We start from the raw sequence: 22,461 nt of genomic DNA on the forward strand, positions 1-22,461 counted from the left end.
CCCCCACCCACCTCCCCCACTCCCGGGAAGCTCAGCCAGATGTCCCTCTGAAGCCTGTCTGGGTCTCACACACACAGATAGATCCCTCTCTTTGTGCTTTCATGTGTGTGCATCTAGAGAGCAAAGACACATCCACAAACGTACACACATAGGAAGGAATATAAGTATATCGTGTATATATACTCTTTTGATCCCGTGAGGGAAATTTGGTCTCTGCATTTATCCCAATCCGTGAATTAGTGAAACACACTCTGCTTCACCTCACTGTGTGTTCACTGTGTGTTCTCACTAATCCCGGCGCAGTGAGCTGCCTGCAACAACAGCGGCGCTCGGGGAGCAGTGAGGGGTTAGGTGCCTTGCTCAAGGGCACTTCAGCCGTGCCTACTGGTCGGGGTTCATACCGGCAAACCTCCGGTAACAAGTCCGAAGTGCTAACCAGTAGGCCACGGTTGCCAGAATATGCATTCTCACAAACGTACACACAAAGCAGCAGCCATATAATAGTGGAATAAAGATGTCGTGAAGGTCATCAGTCATAAGGGAAAGGACGGAATGAGAGCGTGCCTTTGTGTGAACAGACTGTCCTTTACATCTTTGGACTTGTATGGCTGGCTGTCTGCATGGTCACAGCTCCATGCTTTAATGTACTGGACCCCCAGTGTGACATGTGTTCTTGTCTGGAAACATGCACACATCTGATCACATGGCTAATGAGTGCTGGGGGCTCAGTGTGTGTGTGTGTGTGTGTGTGTGTGTGTGTGTGCTTGCGTGTGTGCGTGCGTGCGCACGCATGACGAGTGGCTCAGGGCTCAGCTGGCGAGCTACCTGCCTTTACAAACAGGCACGCACACATACTGTATACACACACACACAGAGAGAGAGACAGAGACTCATGTCTGACCTGTCTCTGATGTCTGGCAGGGGAATTAGTCTCTGAGGCACCCGAGCTGTTCAGCATTCATGTGAGCCTCTGTGAGAGAGACGGGGGGAGGGAGGGAGGGAGGGAGGGAGGGGTTGAGAGTGAAGGAATACAGACGTAGAGCCAAACTGCCAGTGAGTGAGCAGGTGGAGCGGTGGACTGAGCATCGAGGAGAGTGGAGAGAATTGCAGTTGCAAATGAAATGGAGGCAAATTGCAGAGAGGGTGAAAGAGAAAGAGCGTCTAGACTGGGAAAAAGGGAGATGAGCACAAGGAAAAGAGAAGAGTGGAGAGAATAGAAAACAGAAAACAGATAGAGACAGAGCAAACACACATGTACTTTTCCAGCTCTGTTACACCCACTCCATGGTCACTCACACACCAGACACACCCATGATTCCCAAGCATCCTTGTCATGCGCCGATGTGCCGGGAACCACCCATCCATTCCCATCCACCCCATCCACCCCATCCATGCACTCCACCCGGTGTTGTGTTTACTGTGTAGCCGTCGCCCCAGCAGCAGCTCTCCCCTCCATCCCTCCTGCGCAACTGAATCAGACCAGCAGAGGCAGTACAGTCCCCTGCTCTTTACCGCCCTCTGTTGCCTCACATCACTTCCTGCAGTCATCAACCTCCTGCGGCCCCCTCCTATCCTTCATAAACACACACACACACACACACACACACCACACACCACACACACACCACAGCACACACACACACCTCGCAACATACTCCAGCCACTGCTTCTACCCACAGAGGCTTTTAAATCGCATTAATGTCGTATCGCCCACAAGACTCATTAATGCAACAGACTGTGACTAAGATACAGCACAGATATATGTCCATTGTATTAGTGTAGAATATTAGTTTAGGATGAGTCTGGACCATTCCTCAGGGACCAGCCCTCCTCGTCCTCCATCATGCCCCACCACCTGCAGCCACTCCCACTTCCTGTCCACCTTTTGGCCAGTGCTACACACACAGCCCTCCGTCCCTCCCCCCCCTCCCCCCGCCCTCTCCATCCTCTCCACTGTGACGTACGATAGACCTGCCGTGTGACTCACGCTACTGTCCTTCTCTCTCCTCGTCCCCCTCCCCCTCCCCCTCCACTGCCTCCCAACCCATCCCACCCTACCCCCCCCTCCTCCTTCCCCTTAATCCCTCCCACACAGAGAATGACCAGCCCTCCCTCGTATGGTTTGACAGAGGCAAGTTTTATTTGACCTTTGAAGGTAAGTCCACGTGGCGCCCCTGAGGACGTACCGTTAGCGTGTGGCCCCCCCCTCCACTCATCTGTCTGACGGTCACTCCCTTCTTCACTCTCGCTTCTTTTCATGCGCTCGTCCGCCCCGCCTCCCTTGCTCTGTCACGCCACTTTTCACGTTTAACACGCTGTCCATCTGCGGCCCGTTCATTTAATTTCATTTCTTTTCTTTTCTTCCCTCCATCCTTCCTCCTGTTCCTTTCTGCCGTCACTCCTCCGTTGGCCCTCACCTCACATGCGGTGGCAGCCTATCGTCTCTCTCGTGCTCCTACTTCTTCACATTTCTTCACTAATCTTTTTTTGCATCTCTTGTTGTGGGTCTGCTCTTTGATCCTGTGGGTCTGTTTTTGTATGTCTGTCTTTCAGCTTCTGTTCTCACAGAATCATTCAAGATGAGCCACATGTTGTTTTGTGCATGGCCCTTCTGTCTGTCTTTGGCAACTTTTTTTTCTCTCTTTTTCTCTGGTTCTCTCCATCTCTTTACTCCCTCTACACATACTTGTTTACATCTCTGTTTACGTTTTTGGTTCAGCATTGTCTGCTTATTCACTTCAAGTCTTCCCAAAGCGTGCATATAGATTGTACAGATTAAATTGGAGTGTCCGATCTCTAGTCTATGATTACTTTTCTAAGTAGGAGTAGGAGATGTGAGTAGGGGAATTGTAACCTTGACAACGGATAAATGCCTAGAGTTAGAGAGGAATATGACTTAGATGCACTAGAAATGGAAACTGCCACATTACAAACACAATTCTACAATGTAGAACACTAGAAAGGTCACATTGAACCTCACACACAGTAACATGTTTTGATATTTAATATAATATTCCCAACATTTTCCTCCACTGCAAAGATCCAGGCATAACTCAGTCAGCAAGCTTGCATGGATTGCTTTCAGGTTTGTGCTGTTGTCTCACTCATAAGTTCTTTTGAAGCATTCCCACTTTCCTTAGTTTGGTCATGTGCACTCATGTGTTGTCTGAGGACTCAGAAAGACAGTATGAAGGGTGAGGGTGAGATGGAGAATAGACAGAGGGAGGAGGGGAGGGAGGGAGGGAGAGGCTGTGAAGTGCTCTCTGAGGTGAAAGGGGATGCTGCTCTTGTCAGTAAGGAAACATTTAGGTTGCTCAGACAGAGGCTAGTAGCCTACTGATGTTGTTACTGTAGCAGGATCCTGTTATATCACTGCTTTATCTGGCTCCCTTCACCTTTTTCTATTCCTGTGGAGCTCTTAGCTCGCACTCTTTCACAATCACACACTCTTCTCCTCTGTTGCTTTCATTTCACTTAACTGTAATTATGTTTTAACTGTGAAATTGACTGGATTTTGTGTGTGTGTGTGTGTGTGTGTGTGTGTGTGTGTGTGTGTGTGTGTGTGTGTGTGTGTGTGTGTGTGTGTGTGTGTGTGTGTGTGTGTGTGTGTGTGTGTGTGTGTGTGTGTCTGTGCACGTGTGTGTGCGCCTGTGTGCGTGTGTGCGCACGCTTTAGGCTGCTCTCGAGGGCCTAGTCCACTTACTATGGGAGCCCAGGACACACTGCCGGTGGCGGCGGCCTTCACTGAAACGGTCAACGCGTACTTCAAAGGGGCTGACCCCAGCAAGTAGGTCCATCAAAGTAGCCCTTTTATCTGAGAGCTGGCTGTCAGCCGGGCTCACCTGCTTTAGCCTCAACCAAAGTCCCGCCCTCACTGAGGGCCACGTGATGGACACTGCTGCTGTTACTGACCTCATGAAGTCCTGAATGCCACAGAAGGGACACACCATCAGTTCTCACAGTTAAAAGAAATCTGCTATTTATCACAGATATCCTATGGAGATGGGCTAGAGGTTCGAGCTCTTGGATATGGATATACTGTACTTCTGCTTTGATTATTGATGTCATTCTTGTGCTTGAGACAGGATTTTATGCTAGGCACTGATCTGTCTGTCAAGGTTTAATGGATAGATGGATGAATCAATGGATGTGGATAGAGATCAATGGATAGACAGACAGACAGACAGACAGATGAATGGATCAATGAGGAGTTGATGCTGAAGCACACTAGTAGTAGTCATGTGTGTTGCTGGGAGGCTGCTGGCTGTGGCGTAACCCCCTGTGTCTGTCTCTTAGGTGTGTGGTGAAGATCACAGGAGAGATGGTGCTGTCATTCCCGGCAGGGATCACCCGGCACTTTGCCAATAACCCCTCACCTGCCGTGCTCACCTTCAGCATCAGCAACTACAGCCGGCTGGAGCACGTCCTGCCCAACCCCCAGCTTCTGTGCTGGTAAACCACATTCCTCATCACCTGTTCCCCTACACACACACACACACACACACACACACACACACACACACACAGGTGCACACAAATGTGCCATTTTAAAGGTAATTACATCACCTTATACTGTGTATGTTTGATATCATATTTACAACATTGTGTTGGCTGCTTCCCAACAGCAACACACCCCATAATCACTTCAAATGAACAGGACACACACCACACACAAAAGCATAGAAACAAACCTGCAACACTTTCATGAAAACGTCCTTCATTTCAGCATTCTTGAATTCCAGTACACAGTCTTGATGCAAAACATTTCTCTTGCACACTGTCATTGCCGAGCTTTATGAATCCACACTCTCTCATTGTAATGGAGAAGCCATTTTAGTGAGCACACATTAACCTGTGCTTCATTTTCAGTGATACCACGCAGTCCAATCCCAACTCAAAGGAGTTCTGGGTGAACATGCCAAACCTGATGACTCACCTGAAGAAGGTGGCCGAGCAGAAGCCACAGGCCACCTACTACAACGTGGACATGCTGAAGTATCAGGTGATGACCTCTGCCTTTAACATCCAGTCCTTCATCCAGAGGGAACACTCCTCAGACCTCTTTGGATTTCTATGTCAAATACACCAGAATGTAATGCAGTTAACGTGGAGGCATTTTTGGTTTGTTCTGCACATTTGCTGAGCTGAATAGAGTATTTTTATGAGAGATAAATAGAGAGAAATCGAATCAGGCTATGTGAGTGAACTGTGTGTGTGTCTGTGTGTGTGTGTCTGTGTCTGTGTGTGTGTGTGTGTGTGTGTGTGTGTGTGTGTGTGTGTGTGTGTCAGGTGTCGGCACAAGGCCTCCAGTCCACTCCTTTGAGCTTGGCCTCTAACTGGCGCTGTGAGCCCACCAGCACAGACCTCAGAATAGACTACAAATACAACGGAGACGCCATGACCACGGCTGTCGCCCTCAACAACGTCCAGTTCCTCATCCCAGTGGACGGAGGCGTCAGCAAGCTGCAAGCAGTGCTTCCACCTGCTGCCTGGTAAGGACTGGTCAGACCTGTGTGTGGGTCAGGAGTAGCTCTCTCTCCTCCCTCCTAAGCCCCTCTTTAGAATATAACCAGATTAATCAAGATTAATTATTGAGGATATTTGTCAGCAATAATCTGAGTTTTGCAAAAACCAGTCTTTGAACCCTTTTGGCAGTAATGCTATTACTCATCCTTTCCCCTTGAAGAACTAAGTCTGAACGTGATACCCTTGGCATTGAGTGGGTTTTTTTTTTTTCCTGTTTTCTACTAAAGAATTTGACCCCTGTCGCTTGAACATTTGGGCTAATGAGAGTTGAGAAATGCAGACTTCAAACTGGCTAGAGGGAATGGGATTCCGGCAGGATAAAAGGAGAGCAGATAAATGAATTCTCTTTCATTTCAATCCCTAAGGAATGCCGAGCAGCAGAGAATCCTGTGGAAGATTCCAGATATTTCTCTCAAGTCTGAGAATGGAGGTAAATTATAAACACACTCCTAAGCCAGTCCATAGTCCCTCATCCACTGATGGACATTCCAACCATATGAAGCCTTCTGTCCACATATATTTAAGTAGCCACAGAGGTATCCAAGGATCAATACTGAGTATAATACAATGATTAAAAAACATGATCAGGTGTAATCATGTTTACATTCTTACCACATAAAAGACCAGATCATGTTGATGCACACTCTTTATTCCTAAAGCTGAACAGCTGATGTCATCTCTGCTCCTACTGTGTTTGGCAGTGCCCTCTTGTGTCTGGAAACAGTATTGCCATAATTCTTTGCAGACAATCACTCTCTGCAATGTTTTTGTTTGTTAGTTAGTTGGTTGTTTAGTGAGAATGGCTATGCACATATATATGTGTGTGTGTGTGTGTGTGTGTGTGTGTGTGTGTGTGTGTGTGTGTGTGTGTGTGTGTGTGTGTGTGTGTGTGTGTGTGTGTGTGTGTGTGTGTGTGTGTGTGTGTGAGCACCTGCTTGCATGTTGACCTACTCCACCCCTCCATCTCTCTTTCAGGTGTGGGGTCCCTGTTGGCCAGGTTCCAGTTGACCGAGGGTCCTAGTAAGCCGGCTCCGCTGGCTGTGCAGTTCACTAGTGAGGGCAGCAACCTCTCTGGCTGCGACATCAAGCTTGTGGGTCCTGGGTACCGCTTCTCCCTCATCAAGAAGAGGTTTGCTGCAGGTACGCTGGCAAAGAGTAGCAGAGAGATTATCAAATAATGACGTCATACTGTAGTGCTGTTTAATATTGTAAACTACATTCTTGAATATATGGGCTTATTTGATTGTTGATTGTTTATGTTATTGTTGAAATTTCATGAAAAGTTGATTTGCCTCTGCTAGCTTAACAAATGTGTTTGTAATTTTCAGGAAAATATTTGGCCGAGTAATCAACACTACTGATCTAGACGATGGAGATTCACTTCTCTGGACTGAATAAGTAAAACAAAAAAATGAAAACGGGAAAAGAAAAATGACAAAAACACACCAGGACAGACTAAAATACCAACTCCCTGCACTGTAAGAAACTCCCTTTCTATACATACAAGAAACTGGACAGTTCTATTGTGTTGTATAACTTGCATATAGAATTGTTGGCCGTTTTAGGGTGTACTACTTCTTGTATTTGTAAACTGTATTAATTTCAGAACATCCATATTGCAGCAGTTAGACCCTCTCTGGTTTCCCCTCCTTTGCAGTTAGACTGTGTTCTGTCAGACGTGTAGTGTTTCTCCGACCCTCTTACTGTGGCTGCCTGACAACTCCACATGAATCAGCAAGCTGGACGCCCAGCCAGTGAGTGTTCATTCAGTTGTAGAGACCTGCAGTTTGCAAGACCTTTCATTTTTGTTCATCACTGTGACAATAATCCAGTAATATGTGACGGCAAGGAATCATATTGGTGGTGTCACTATCCAGCAAAGAAAAGAGTTGTTCTACTAATAGTTAGCATCTCATACAGTCAATACAGTCTCAAATGCAATCAGCAACAGGCTGAATACAGTCAATACACTCTCAAATACAGTCAGCAACAGGCTGAATACAGTCAATACACTCTCAAATACAGTCAGCAACAGGCTGAATACAGTCAATACACTCTCAAATGCAGTCAGCAACAGGCTGAATAGCCTTTCTCACATGTTCTGGACAATAGTATATGACACATTTTTGTTTAATTCATAACTAATTGATACATATTTATATTTAAGGGACAGATTTTCTGATTTCATAGAGTAGATAACGATATGATCCAGAGCTGTTGGTATAATCGTTTGTTTGTGTTACCACAATGGCATAGAGATTTAATTGAATCATTTCTGTTGGTTTGTCTTCATTGTTAGCTGAACTGAACTGAGTACTCAGGCAGCTACAGTTATGAACAAAGTCCTGCTTGCAATATTTACAAAAGAAAAAACATTTTCCCATGAAAACGTTCAAGTGTCATTTTAAATTGATAATGTATATCTTAAAGGCGTTTGGTGTTTTTGTTGTATTGTTAAATAGCCTTTCTGTTGTTCTTGAAACAGCAGTGTTAGACTTCAGAGTACATGACAGCATTCTATTTTTATTTATTGACGATTCTAATTTGTTGTAAAAATAAATAAATATGTGAACTGTATATGAATAGACTTTGAATGGTATCAGGATTTAGGGTCCTTAAAGTTATAAATAACTGATTTTTTTGTTATCTGTGTAGTTGGGTAAACTGTGTACAGTGTAATGCTGAGCTATAATTTTTAACTTTATTTCAGATATAATTTTTTAACTCAAGTGCAACAGAAGATTTGAGCTATATAAATATATATAAAAATAAATATATATGGGTGGGGGTTAAAAAAAAAACACAAGGAATAAAAAAAAACATGATCTACCTGAATGAATCATGCTTTTTGAAAGCAGTGTTGCATCCAGTAGAAGTGCACTGTTAGCAATGACGAGGATTGTCTGCTGTTTGACATGGCGAGCGCTTTGACCATACACGCTGACGTGTTTGTCCCCAGCTCCCCCCCCCCCCCTCCCTGTGCATTCTATCCATCAGCTGGAGCATGAGCCCCGATCAAAACCCACCCCGTGCTTGAACCCATGGCTTTACTTTGCATACAGTAATGGTCTCTGTGAGATGACAAGAGTAAGGTTTGGGGGAACGGTTTGGATGACCAAATTTCTTTTTTTTTTGTATTTAATGTTATGTGTGTACTCTGGGAAAGCCTGTGAAAGGAATTTAAGTTTGAGTATTTTTAAAAAATGTTAAAATGACAAAGATAAAAGGAATATTGTTTTATGTGCGAACAAAATATTCCACTGTGCTACTGTTGGACTTCCCAGTTGCTCTGCTATTTCATACTGAGAACAAACATCAGTGACATTTACTTTTGGAAGTCTGCTGCAGACGTGACGACGGTTTAAAAAAGAACATGGTGCTTCATAATGCTACATAGCAACCTTCATAGGCTAAAAGTCGAAACAGAGTGTGACATTGCTACACATTTACATATTCTCTGATCCTCCTGTGTTGTTTGGTCTCTCCAAAACTAGTGCTAACCATATAATTTAAAGAAGACCTAATGTGTGGTTTGTACCTATGAATGGTGTTATGCAGTTCTATGTGGCAGATGCTGAAGCTATGTATGTCTCCACTGTCCAAAGTGAAATGTTTCCCTGATGAGCTGAAGAGGAATAGAGCTTTATGTTGTGTTAGTTGAGTGTGAGAGGAAGTGTGTATGTGTGTGTCTGAGAGGAAGTGTGTGTGTGTGTGTGTGTGTGTGCGTGTGTGTGTGTGTTCGGGTGGGTTGTGGCGGGTTCGGGTTTGTGCTGTAACAGACTGCTGTAGACCTCTTCCCAACAAAATATGCTGTGTTTGTATAAACCATGTGAACGATGAACAGAGATACTAGTTTGCTCTTCCCAAACCAATAAAAGTTCTGAGGTGGACACACATTTGGTGCACTCGTTTTGCTCACACACATACATCCTGTCATTTTGGACATTCGTTCTGTGTTACTGTCATGCTTGGAATGATTTAGTACCCATCACTTTTTTGTACATAAAACAACTAAATTCACAATTTTTAATAACAATCTCTAGGATTCCCATGCGGTTTGGCTGCTCTTACAAATTAAAAATGGTTAAAACCATCAGTCATTAGCACTTAGAGCCATTTGAATATTCATCTTTGTGTACAGCAGAGACAAAGGGAGCCATTCAGGTTCTGTAAACAATTGGAGTACTTTTAAATACTGATTTGACATCGTTTGCTCTGCTTTTAAAAATCTACAGGTGTTTCTTCAGTCAATATGGTTACCGAACAAATGCTATAATCCATTAATATGCCCTGACTTGATTTATGGCCAGAATAGCCGCTACACACAGCATAGCGTTCTCTCCCCTTCTTCATGGTAATCATCATATCCATAGCAGAGATACTAAATATGCAAACGTTTCATGCAATGCATTTGAATGTCCCATATTCTTTTTTCTTTTGTTTTCTTTTATAAAAAAAGATGCAAACTGACCCCTACTAATTGCTGTTCTTGAAGATGTTATGTGAATTTTCTTGGTAATAAAGTAAGGAATACAAAATTAATTTATGTAGTCTGGTTCTTTCTCTGTTGAATATTACTTTGTGCTCCGAGACTACTGCGGTTTTGCTTTTCACTTGTGACACAATTTCAGCTGTGTGACTATCAGATGAGTTGTGTTGCTTTTCCGAAATCAGAATGATCCAATTTATCTAAATCACCTAAGAAATCAAATAAATCATAAAATAGAGTGTTGACCTGCTCTGTATGCTGTGGAAACCAGTGCAGGACATTTATGTTAGTTGCAATGGTTTGGACCAAATGTGAAATGTGTAGTTGTTTTCCTCATTGTTGTATTTCATTCTAAGATGGAGCAGCAGTGTTTGCAATGCTTGAATATGATAAGATAGCATATGGATCATGTATGTGACTCAATAATTCCTTTTGGCATATTTTGCTATTGTATTTATTAGACAAAGCATGCAAAATATACAGTGCATTAAGACCACCAAAAATGTATTTAGTCCAGAATGGCATCTCATTCTTCGTTTTGACCCTTTGATTCAAATAATGGGTCTAAATTCACATAGGCATGTGGGTATAGTATCTTCCCTCTGAATCAAAGCCATTTATGTAGGAGTGGAGGATGTCCAGTGCATAGCATCACACAGTTTATTTAAAGTTAAAGTTACACATGTGTGCTAATGTCAGACTGCAATTGATTGGTGGCTCTGTGGAATTGGACCTGATTCTTGTCAATGTTGAGACTGTAGATGCACAATTATTATGATTGTACAGAGCGAGCAATCAATCAATCCCAGTCTGACATTAGCACACGTGCTGTAATTGTCTATTGATCACTAAATCAAATCATTTGTATTGTAAAAGCTGTGGACAGGTGCTGAAGTGATGGTGCTGGATCAGACCGTAGAGCTCCATTAGAGAGGCATGGTGACATCTGTGGTGGATGTGTGGTAGGTGGAGACGCCGGGTCCACCGTTCTTCAGCACAGGTAGGTGAGATCGCTCTTGCGACAGCCCATCTGGCAGCACATGTTGGTGAGCACGTGGTTCAGGTCTCGTTTGCTCAGGTCTGAAGCCAGGCTGTCACCCTGGCCCTCCATGCTGCTCTGCTCTCCACCAGACATGCCTGCACACACAATGGCCATGCGTCACATATGACCTCTCACTGCTGCTTCTGAGCCTCTGGGATTCACAGGCATCATCACAGGAGCCAAGTTATCAACTGTCTTGCTGACCTCAAATTAATGTTACAGTATCTGGGGAAGAGCATGGGAGATTTCTACACCAAATTTGTGCAAGGGGCACACATCCCAGAGGTTAAAGTAGGTGCTGTACTCAGAGACTTAGATGAACATGAGAAAGTCCCCACACTGAAGCTCCAATTGAATAGATGGTTTAATCACCACAAGTTATTCGGGCCCCTCCACCACCATTTCAAGTTGCTTGGCATGCACTCATTAAAGTCGTCTGACACCACAACTCAGTTATACTTCTGTACCATTGACTAAATGCTAGAGTGCATAAATATTAAAGTCATGTTTCCCTATGACTATTCCTGATGAAGCATGCACAGCCAAAGGGAGATGTATTAGACCGGGTTCTGTACAAGCAAAGCATGTTTACTACTATTGTGTTTTAATGCACTTTTACACAATTCTAAGGTCTGGTCAAAAAGTAAAAACTACACAATGACAGCCAGACAAAACTAAATGGGATTTAATGAATCAATCCACAAATATGAATTATGGATTACAAATGAACAATAAACATGCCTTCCCTTGGCCTGTTTTCATCTGTACCAGAGCACATGCCAAGCATTTGTTACACAGTTTGGTTACTGTAAGGGACTTCACACACTAATTAAACTCTCTCAGATGAGCCCAGTTCTTAAACAGACAAATCTTTCAAAGTTGTTCAAACAAATCTTTCAAAGTTGTTTTTCACAGAACAACTGTGCAGTAGTCCACTAATAAGATATGACGAGGTGCAAAGCAGCAGGACTCACCCTCCAGGTCTCGCTGGTTGAGAAGCCTCCTCCACCTGGACCCTCCGCAGGTGTACACGACAGCCCGGATGAACTCACGGCCGCACAGCTTCACGGCCTTCATGTCGCCACGCACCTCTGTCAGCGTGCAGAGGGCACACAGCAGCAGCAAGGCCAGCACTGGCAGACTCCGCGCCCGCATGATGCACCCACAGCTCTCGATGTCCAGGCACTTTAGGTATGTAGCTAATGAGCACAGTCTGTATCCTTCCCTGCAGCTTGTCAGACTGTGATGTAGTGGGGATGGTCGCTCTCTGGACTGGTGCTGCTGTTGGTCCCTCATATATATTGGGGATGTCCACTCTGGGACAAGCCCACTCCCACTGTATAGGCCCCAGCACCCTCCACCCCCCGCTGCCATGGCTTCACCAGGCTGACAGGTTTATGTTTCCGCTCATCTCTTTACAATGCCATTTGGGAAGGGAAGAGAGTGATTCCCATCAGGTCATAAGTGTTTTTATGACTGTCATGTAGAATTCAATTACATCCCTTTTGGAGTGGGGAGTGGCCGCCTAACATCACTACTTAAATATGATGATTGCCATGACCTTCTCTAATGTACAGCTAATCGACTCACAGGGCCTGGAGGATGGCCCTCATGGTCAGCCAGGCCTGCGTTTTATCTGGACCTTCATCAGCTGAGCTGATAGCCTCTCTAATCCGAGAGCTGCCCAGGATTCCATGTTTCAGGAGAATGTGGGCAAACACTGTAATTTGACCCAAGGTCGTTTTTCATTCAGGTCTTTTCAAGTCACATTTACCCAAATTGGACAAGTGGTTTATGCTGGTTCAACGCGCTCAGAATCGTTTGTCATCTCAAGTGTCACATTTTAGGCCGGGGGACCCAGTTGTTTACTGCCATGGCATGATGTTACATCCCCATCAGGGTAATGTTATTACTAAAAATGGTTTAGTTTCTGATTCATAAAACATGTCATCTGTCATCACAAGCACACTGACTGACCTTGTCTCTTTGTCTAAACATAGAACATCAATTATTTCTCCACCCTTTTCTGTCCAGTCCTGCATACAAGAACCCACTACAATTAAGCAATAAGCCTCAAGAGGCCGTAGGGTACACTGATTTTGCAACAGCTAAGGGGCGTTGTAGATGCGCTAGCGGAGTATATTCAGAGTAATCTACGGACTCTGGCTTATTGCTTTGCTAAAATGGTTACTACATATATCTGGCAAGATTTCATAAAAATAAAGCCACAGGAACAAGACATGTAATGATATATTCATAAATAATCATTCTTCCACCAAGAAATATATTTCCTTTAGCACAATGGTTGCCAAGCAACATCGAGACACAGCTACTCTTAACTTTTGTATCAATTTGGGGTGTCCCAGTACTATAGAACGAAATGCGGTCAGAGGTGTTATTCAGACATCCTCTTCCCCCTCCCCACACCTATCCTCTTTAGTGTGATAAGGACTGGGCACTCTCAGGTGGCACACACCTGCATTGTGTTTTCGATGGTGTGTCATTAAGACTGTGACTCTGAGACACATCAGCGGTATCAGTAATGAGCTCCATTTGCACACATTGCCTGGCCTGATGGTGTTTGCCACAGTCATCTGGACAGAGTGCCTGGCAATCATCCCCAGGGACACACAATTAACCCCTCACTGCCACAGGTGTGAACTTCACTTGGTCAAATCAACAGCCATGATGATTGCTTCCTTTTTCTCCTTTTCAAACCAGGAAGTCGCATATAATGGATCCCTTTTAAAACTATGAACCCAATTGACCATTTGAGTGTAACGTCTATGTTGATTATGCGGGAGGATGCATGACGCAAGTAGCACAACAAACAACAACACTACTGTAGCTTGGGTTTTTGTTCCACTGAATAAAACATTTGGCCTTCCACATGGAGACACTGATGTGAAGTGCAACAAAGTTGTCACTGGGTCATCCGGAGGTTCTGGTGAATGTATTCACAACACTGTTATTAACTTTGAATCTAGCCCTGAAACTGTGCCGATGGCTCATAAACATGTTTAAATGACCATGTCCTATCTCACAGAAACAGCAGGTCTCTTATCTCTAGTGATGTGAAGAGAGGAGCAGTTGTGTTTTTTTATTATTATTATTTTCATACAAAACAACAAATCAGGTTTTCGGTGGACTCTCCTGCTTGCGGTAATCTCATTGTAATTCAGCAGCGGAGTCGTGCAGTCTGACGGACAAACGCAATTAACGTCACCCAGGGATGATGGAGAGGGGAGACCCGGGCCAGACTGGCAGACTCTGGACCGCCACCGCACCGCACCCACCCCACACGGGCCTCCAGAACCTCCCCTGGACCGGAGCCCAAGCCTCCTGGCTCACAGCTGACTGGCCAGGGACGACTTGATGATGTCCTGCAACATCTCCACCTGCCAGACAAAGGGGGAGAGACAGCAGAGCAGACTGAGCGTAATGTGTGCACAGGAGATAAGGCTGCGGATGCTGATCCCACCGCCCACCGCCTCATTACTGAGCCTCTGGCTGGAGCTGCAGGAGGAGGAGGAGGAGAGGGAAATGGTGGCCAAGAGATCACTTAACTACTGAGGACATGAGCTGGGGAGGATGACACACACATTTAGACACCTAAAGTGGGGGCTTTAGAGATGTGCAATGACTCATTTTAAAGACAAGGGCCACTAAAACTGACCCAGCCTTTTGTTGAAATGGTTTTGCTGACAGGACAGTTTGCACACATTAACACATGTTTTATGTTTAGTATGTTTAGCACAATGGCCACAATGTATTGGCCTATAAAAACTTAAATAGATGAATGGATGTAATGTAGTCAGTGATGCTCAAGCATGTTGAGTAAGACTGTGCGATGCAGACATTTGGAAAGTTTCCAAGACCCTAACGTAACTTTTCAAGAAACATCTCTGCTCATGCAAGTTATGTGTGGTCAGGGTTTTCTTTCTGTCTGTTAGCTTTGTTTTATTACCACCATGCTCTGTTTATGTAAAACCACGATTATCTATTCAATTCAGTTGTTATGCAACGTCACCGTTTGGCTTTATATGTTATGTCGTACAATTTCAAATCATTTGATGGTCCCGTAACAAAAGCAAAGAGCCCTGCAAGGTCTCACATTCTGGAGCATAACAGGACATTTATTTTAATTTAGTGTATTTCAAAGTAATAAGATACATTAACACAATAGGTCTTTTATTAGTATTATTATTCTGAATATTTTAGGTTCTTAATGGTTACAATCAGGTAGGGGGGCTTTGCTGTAAACTCCATTTGGAAAACAATAACGAAAAAACAAGACCTGAAACCACATTGTCCTGTATATCTTTACAAGTAAAATAAATACATCCACACTTGCCTTAACTTGATGGTTGTTAACTGGCATGTTCCTGAGCTGGTAGACGCTGACCTGTCCATCACTGTCTCCTACCAGAATGCATTCTGTTCCCATGGCGAACAGCAGGGTGGTGAGCTTGACCCCTGGCTTGGCTGGGCTCACTATGGTTGGATCCAGACTGAGGAGGGACGTGAAAACACAAAGTCAGATTGGGTCTCCGACACCACAGCCAGGGGACACGCATTATGGAAGAGCCCGACAGACACACAGCCAGGGGAGGGAGAGGGGAGATATAGGCAGATGTGCTTTGTCTGATTAGAACATATGCAGACACTGGATATGCATACTGGAGGAGGGGAACAGAGAGAAAAGAAACTGGGTATCTCAAGCACCCGGGACTGGGAGCATTCATATGATTTTAAGATGTTTTTCCAGACTAATCAACACAGAAACCAGACCAAGACACTCACATGCTCACTGCAAGGTCCCAGATCTCCACCCTGCCCTCGTTGACCGCCCCAAACATGGTGGGCCACGTGGTGGACCACTTGATTTCATGAACAGCCCTGTGGGTGGCAGTGAAGCTCAGCACGGGCGTGCAGAAGTCCTGCTGCCACAGCTGGACCGTCCAGTCCGACGAGCAGCTCAGGAAGACGTCAGTGCAGAAGGGAGACCACTCAATCTTATAGACGGGGCCCTGGACTCAGATGGGTGACATTCACTAAACATCAGAACGAGGGATGCAAGCCACCAGCTGCTGAGACTATTACTGCAACAGGTCCCTTCCATAGACTAAGCCAACGCATATGGCCCCTTGACAAATGTACTCACTCTGTGTCCACGGTACGTCTCCAGGAACTGCTCGTTGTATGAACAGGAGCATTTGTGGATGTGACCCTCCTCTGTGCCTACCAGGTAAATGTTGGAGTCCTACCAGATGAGGAGAAATCAAAGATGAGATGAGGATGAACATCCACTAACCTCCTCCTCCTCACTGTAGAAACGCTTGGTCTTCATAATCTCATATGGCTCTGAGTGATGTTGCAATAAGCTAGGTGGCCGTATAAGCCTTGTGTCCAGACAGAATAATGATTCCAAGTTTCAAATCGGAAGACAGCAGCAACGTACTGTAGGAGGAGGGAGGACAAAAGCTGGGAGAGAGAGCTCGTGTTTACTCCTGAGTTCCCACTGTAACTCAAATGTAAAATTCCATGACTTGTCCCCGACTATCCCTGACAAAAAGCTGAATTTCCATGACCTACTATAATGAATGGTACAATATACCAACCAAAGATTTCAGAGCAGCCACATAGTGTTCAAGACTCTTTGACCTTTTTAGAGCGAAAGATGACTAAATGGGCAATGAATAAACAAAGTTTGGCTAACCACAACTACTCAAGCAAGCAGTAAACCTAATAACCAAAATATAACCCCAAATCAGAAAAAGTTGGGACATTATGTAAAATGCAAATAAAAACAGAATGTGATAATGCAGCTAAATATGGGTTTACGAGGTTTTCACATTTTGTTTTTATTTGCATTTTACACAACGTCCCAACTTTTTTCTGATTTGGGGTTGTACTGTATATTTGAAGTAATGTATTTTGGTAAGCGCATTTTAAACAGCTACAACAAAATTCTCTGATATTCCATGACCAAAAATTATCAAATTCCTTGACTTTCCATGTCTGGAATAGACTTTCCAAAATTCCATGATATTCCAGAAATTCCATGACCTCTGGGAACTTTGTTACTCCCACTTGGTGCCATCCAGTCATCCTTTCTATACAAATCTCTCCCACTTAAAACGGTCTCTGCAGTTTGAAGCGTGCAGTTTGAAAAGTGCCAGGCTTACAGGCTTACCTCGGGGTGGAAGTCGAAGCACATTCCGGGTGCCTGTCGGGAGATGAAAGCCTCCGTCTTCCTCTCCTTCTCTCCTGCCTGCTTGCCTGGCTTGTCATTTCTGGTCCTCTTCAGTTTCATCAGATCTGAGGAACAACAAAACAGTCAGACCAAAGCAGCCCACAGACACCTGGGATGGAAACAAAGCCCAGCGTGAGGTCAGCTGACAGAAACTGTGTCCCTTTACCGATGCAGTCCAGTCCTTTGCGCAGGAACCATTTAATGATCCTGCCGTCGGCAGACACTGAGATGAGGCTCTCGCCTTTGTCGTCGCCCGAGAGACCACTCTCCTGGTTGACCCACTTCAACTGCCACACGGCACTGGTATGCTTATGGACACAGTCACTGCAGAGGAATAAAGAAGATGTATAGGAGTTTTTCCAACGCAAACGACTTGACACACATGAAAAGGGACTATGGAACATGTGTAATATCATGTTTTGTTTCTATGAGAAAATGATTCCGTTCAGGGTCTCGGTCAGTAAAGGAAAAGAAAACCAAACATTTTGCAGAACACATGTACCATTTGACATGTGCTGTTGTAATTGGCTATGGCTATTTGTTTTCAGCAATAAATACACAGAAAACTTCCAGTGCTATTACTTTCAGTATAACATTACAATTCCAGTTTTTAATATGCTGACAGCACACACATTGTAAGTTATAAGTTTCAAATGACTTCATGGCTATACAAAGTCCCAAATCCAAAGAGTGAATCTAGCCCCACCTGCTGTCTACAACGGGGGAGTTTTCTGTGCTCTGCACATTATATGTGGCAATGCTGCCATCATGCATGCCCACAGCTAACTGGCTGGCATTATAAGCAGAGAAGTCAAGGGCTGTGACTCCACTCTCACAGTGAAAGATTCGCTCTGGCCACTGTGAAAACAGAGAGAGAGAGAGAGAGAGAGAGAGCAAGTGTATCAAAGAGACTTTAAAGACATTAAATATAAAAAAATATTTGTATGATTGTCAATTTTTATGAAATGCTATAGTATCGCTATATTGTTGAATTTAGATTATTTGGAAAATGTCTAAATGGTGACAAACTCTAGCTTTAAATACATTATGTAAAATGGCAAGAAGGTGGCTAATAATTCATTTCACAGATTATGAAGAATAGAGTAATATTGACTGTATGGTATGACATGGACGACATATTGACAGTGAGTGATACCTTGGGGTTTTTCAGGGACCAGCAGCACACCAGGCCTGATTTCTGATCTTTGAAATCAAACTGTCCATATCCAACAGCCAACAGATCCTGCAGGAGGAGGCCCATTCATATTCATAGATTAGCTAAAAGGAGTATCAGAAATAAAAGGCCTTTTCCCAATGCAATTTAAAATAAGTGCCTTTCTTTCTTCCTTATTTCCCCAATTTGGATTAAACAGTAGCCTTCTTTACATTTGCCAGTAGGCTACTCACAATCACATCAAATCCAGAACATGTTAGAGCAAAAAAAGAGTGCTACAAAATGCATCTTCACAATACCCCTAGACACTGGATAAAAGCTTCTACTAGCAAAATATGACTGCAAAACCAAAGGCAAATATAAACAGACCAACAGTTAAGGCGGCTGGTTAGAATGATGAATGCAGCATGAGCATCATAGTACCGGATTCTTCTTGTTCCAGGCCATGCAGCTAACGTTTCGTCCAGCAGTGAGCACACAGCTGAAGGACCAGAGGCGCTCCATGGCCGGGGTCTGAGGTCTGCCCTCCTGCCCATCGGTGATGCTCACCGAGTCCACCGCCACCTGTAGCTTACAGTCAGGGTCTGGGCCAAACACAACACATCACAGACATGCAGGGTGTCATCTGAATCATGATACCATGACACACAAGGAATGAAGACTGATAACAGGAGGAGAGGGATGATAACGGGAGGAGATGCGGGAAGCTGCGGACTGAAACTTAACTTGTACAAACTTTTACGGACACACATAATATTCTATTATAAAATCATGACAAAACTTTATGTTGATACAATTAAAGCCATTTTCACCAACTCTAGTTGCATTTCACCTTTGAGAATAAGGTGTTAATCCATCCCTTCTGTTAAATATTTTTCTTGTTCAATTATCAACATTTTATGCAAATTTCAAGAGTTGCCAGGATTTCCTTTGTGAATGCTCAAAATCTGCATAAAATAATTGGATGGATCAGACTGGTCAGAAGGCCACTACACACTGAGAGAACTAAAATGTGACCCACTAATTAATCAAAGAAAAAAAAAATCCAATCCACATTTCATCTGCCCTTTATGTAATTTTGGTCTTTTTTCTATACATATCTTTCTATACATAAACATAATGCAGGCTCTACTTTTGTATAGTTCAGTTATCTTGCAGCACAACAATCAATATTGTCTACGTCTATTTAATGCCATGATAAAATAACTCCTGTATATTACCTTGAAAAACTGTTATCTGTCTATACGCAGCCAGCACAGGCTGATAGATGTTCTCTAGCACCACTCTCTCCATGGCCACCAGGTCAAGCTTGAATTTGTCTGACTGGAGGATGAGCTCTGGGTCTGGTTCTTCCTCCAGCTGCACCTCGTAGGGCTGCACTTGGATGCGAATGCTGGAACTGCTAGCTGAAACAGAACACCAAACAGAATAGCATTTGTCATCGTTGCACTGAATCTCTCTTTAGCACTATTTAGTACCACAATATACTCATTAATGTTCAAATAAGTCAGGCTTTATTAAAAATCACATCAATAAAAAAACAGCTCAATTACATAGAATTTCTCTACTGTCAGCCTTTGTTGTTATGTGCAGTGTGTGTTGTGTTCACTTTAGTGTACTGGCATCACCTATACTTGCGGAGCTGACGACAGACATGCTCATGTTTGGGGCTGCGGAGCTGTCGAGCCTGTGGCTGGAGATCACCTCGGCGCCTCCAGGCTTCTCTCCATCTGCAGCCTGCGCCGCCTGGCCCACACCACTGCCACCGCAGTATGAGTCATACAAATCCCAGGTGGTCGCCATGGTAGCTTTCACACATTATTTTGGACCCATACAAAAGACAACAAAAAAGCAAGAAACAGCTTTTCCATGCAAATTCAGTAACAAATGGTTTTACATCAAATGCAACCTAAACTCACAAACACATGATAAAACATGGCCACGTCTATCTGTAAGTGTTTGTTCCAACACAGGAGCAGAAACATGATTGATTAAGTAACTGAGTAATTGACTGACTGATTGATTAGATGCGAGAGACTCACCTGCATCAGCCATGGTGATGGACTCACACTGAACCTCTTTGTTTTTGGGGGCTCCATTGAATGTCTGCATTGACCGTTCCATGTACTTATCATTCCCCTGTCTATTTTTGCACAACTCTGTGTAAGCATTGATTCTCTCTCTGTAAGAATAAGAAACACACTTTGTGGGTATTTCAATGGCTGCTGCAGATAGAAAGACACAGCACCTGCCGATGACAGACACTAGCTGTGTTAAATGAAAGTGCTGACCTCACAGCCTCTGCGTCCTCAGAGTCCACAGACACAGACACCGCAGGCAAGTCCAGCAGCCAGATGGTGTGTGACTCTGTGAGGTAGTGATCCACCACCTCATCCAACATGTCCTCCATTATCTGCTCCTTCACCTCCTCTCTTCTCACTTGAACATCTGGAGATTCAGGGACATTCAGGGACACACTTTTCACATGCTTCTCTATCATGCCACAACTACATGACAGCATAGGTAATAATTCCTTCATCGGTGTTAAATAAAGAATAATATAAAATAAAATAAAAAATAAAGAATAATTCAATCTACAGTAATGTGTTCCATCCAGTACACAGTGTAACTGACATAATGGTTTAATGACTGTCAGCTAAAAGCAATCTAACCTGAAAGACTGATGGTCACATCCCGTTTAGAAGATGGGTCTTCAATTTCATCAGTCATTGAATCCATAGTAGACTGGCTTGATCTAGACACTGTACTACTTCCAAAAACAGACCTAAGGAAAAATAGAGGTGTATTCACCATAACCAACCACAACTGTCACAGGAAAAATGTATTTAAAAAATAGAGGATAACAGTGACTGAGTTTAGCAGGGGGCAACTTTCACATATGTTACCTTGTAAAGGGCCCAGCAAAACTTGCATTGGTTGTCTGGAATGCAGTTGAGAAGAAGTCTGAAATAGTAGCACCTGAGTTGTCATGACCTGTGAAGATTTTGCTCTGTTTAGGTTGTAGACCCCCATGGTCTGGATGAAATAGAGGCTGTGGTGTGACATCCTGGCCATTCTCATTGAACACCTGTGAGAGAGTAAAATTATGAATGATTTTGAAAGTGTTTATCCTTAAACAACATCCAACCTGAACTATATGGTTCCATGCTTTCAGTGACTAGAGATTAACATTACCTGCACCGTATGCTTTGGGGTTTGTAGTGAGCTCTTCTCGAGGACTTTACTGTCACCGGCCAAAGACAGACTTTTCCGGCTGACTGAAGCGTTGACACTTCGTGTTGTACTATGATTTGCACGAAGTATTCCTGAGGTAGAGTTATTAAGAACTCTCGAAGACCTTAAATAAACCATGGACATGTTAAGTCATCACTTGATTTGTTATGACATATTGTTTGAGTCTCGATCGAACATTATGTTATGCATACTGTCTGCAAGGTTGACAAAGTTACCGTTTATAGCATCAACTATTTTTTGTTATGCGAATTGAGGTTAATGTCCCACTTTATTAACTTAAAACGCTACGTAACGTTAACGCTAACTTGTGTTGTTGACAACAGTATAGAAGCTACTTGACGTTTATATTATAACTCATACAGAAACAACGCAGAACTAATGTGTTGCATTTGAACTTACGGAGTTACTTTCAGAGTGGGTTTCTTCATTTTCATCGTATTGGAAGACATTTCAGGTATAAATGTATCACTTGATAGGGAAGAAAATGTAATTGCACATAGATGCTACTGCTACCTCGACTACTCTTACCACCGCATGAACTTTGTTTGAAATCACCATGGTAACGGCCTCTTCACGAGGGTTTGCCTGATTGGCTAGTTGTTGTCACTCACAAGATGAAGATCCATGCAGTTGCATCAAATATCCTCTTTAACACTGGTTGCATTCTTGTTCTGGCCTAACATCTCTCTATGGGTGTCACTAGCATTTTGGAGACAACT

At 43.7% G+C, this 22,461-nt stretch overlaps 3 protein-coding genes across 12 annotated transcripts in view; 1 reads left to right on the plus strand and 2 right to left on the minus strand.

Moving 5' to 3' along the window:
• The window catches only part of sgip1a (SH3GL interacting endocytic adaptor 1a), a 63,170-nt gene extending 53,754 nt beyond the window's left edge, over positions 1–9,416 (plus strand). For 9 of the 10 annotated variants that reach the window (XM_076277882.1, XM_076277876.1, XM_076277880.1 and 6 more), the window contains 8 exons: positions 2,096–2,155; positions 3,676–3,787; positions 4,297–4,452; positions 4,870–5,002; positions 5,290–5,492; positions 5,892–5,956; positions 6,502–6,666; positions 6,855–9,416. In XM_076277882.1, coding sequence (XP_076133997.1) covers positions 2,096–2,155; positions 3,676–3,787; positions 4,297–4,452; positions 4,870–5,002; positions 5,290–5,492; positions 5,892–5,956; positions 6,502–6,666; positions 6,855–6,874 — 914 coding nt within the window. In that variant the 3' untranslated portion in view covers positions 6,875–9,416. The remainder of the gene's footprint in view (positions 1–2,095; positions 2,156–3,675; positions 3,788–4,296; positions 4,453–4,869; positions 5,003–5,289; positions 5,493–5,891; positions 5,957–6,501; positions 6,667–6,854) is intronic. The other variant, XM_076277885.1, reaches the window with a different exon arrangement.
• A 1,343-nt stretch (positions 9,417–10,759) lies between these two features.
• Positions 10,760–12,212, minus strand: insl5a (insulin-like 5a). The gene is made up of 2 exons (XM_076279232.1): positions 12,032–12,212; positions 10,760–11,152 (listed from the first exon to the last, which is right to left on the minus strand). The coding sequence occupies exons 1-2, from the start codon at positions 12,210–12,212 to the stop codon at positions 11,007–11,009; spliced, it is 327 nt and encodes a 108-aa protein (XP_076135347.1). The 3' UTR covers positions 10,760–11,006.
• A 2,192-nt stretch (positions 12,213–14,404) lies between these two features.
• Positions 14,405–22,191, minus strand: dnai4 (dynein axonemal intermediate chain 4). The gene is made up of 18 exons (XM_076279233.1): positions 22,142–22,191; positions 21,683–21,845; positions 21,394–21,575; positions 21,160–21,272; positions 20,779–20,935; positions 20,530–20,669; positions 20,116–20,295; positions 19,708–19,893; positions 18,911–19,071; positions 18,470–18,556; positions 18,020–18,171; positions 17,480–17,637; positions 17,254–17,378; positions 16,222–16,320; positions 15,861–16,087; positions 15,294–15,568; positions 14,734–14,758; positions 14,405–14,573 (listed from the first exon to the last, which is right to left on the minus strand). Exons 1-18 carry the CDS (start codon positions 22,189–22,191, stop codon positions 14,405–14,407), a joined length of 2,649 nt encoding a protein of 882 aa, XP_076135348.1.
• Positions 22,192–22,461: the final 270 nt, after the last annotated feature.

Source organism: Alosa pseudoharengus, unplaced genomic scaffold (genome assembly GCF_046254945.1).
Source record: "Alosa pseudoharengus isolate Yale_2024_CS ecotype anadromous, Long Island Sound unplaced genomic scaffold, YU_APseudo_1.1 YU_APseudo_1.1_scf_11, whole genome shotgun sequence".
Lineage (NCBI taxonomy): Eukaryota > Metazoa > Chordata > Actinopteri > Clupeiformes > Clupeidae > Alosa > Alosa pseudoharengus.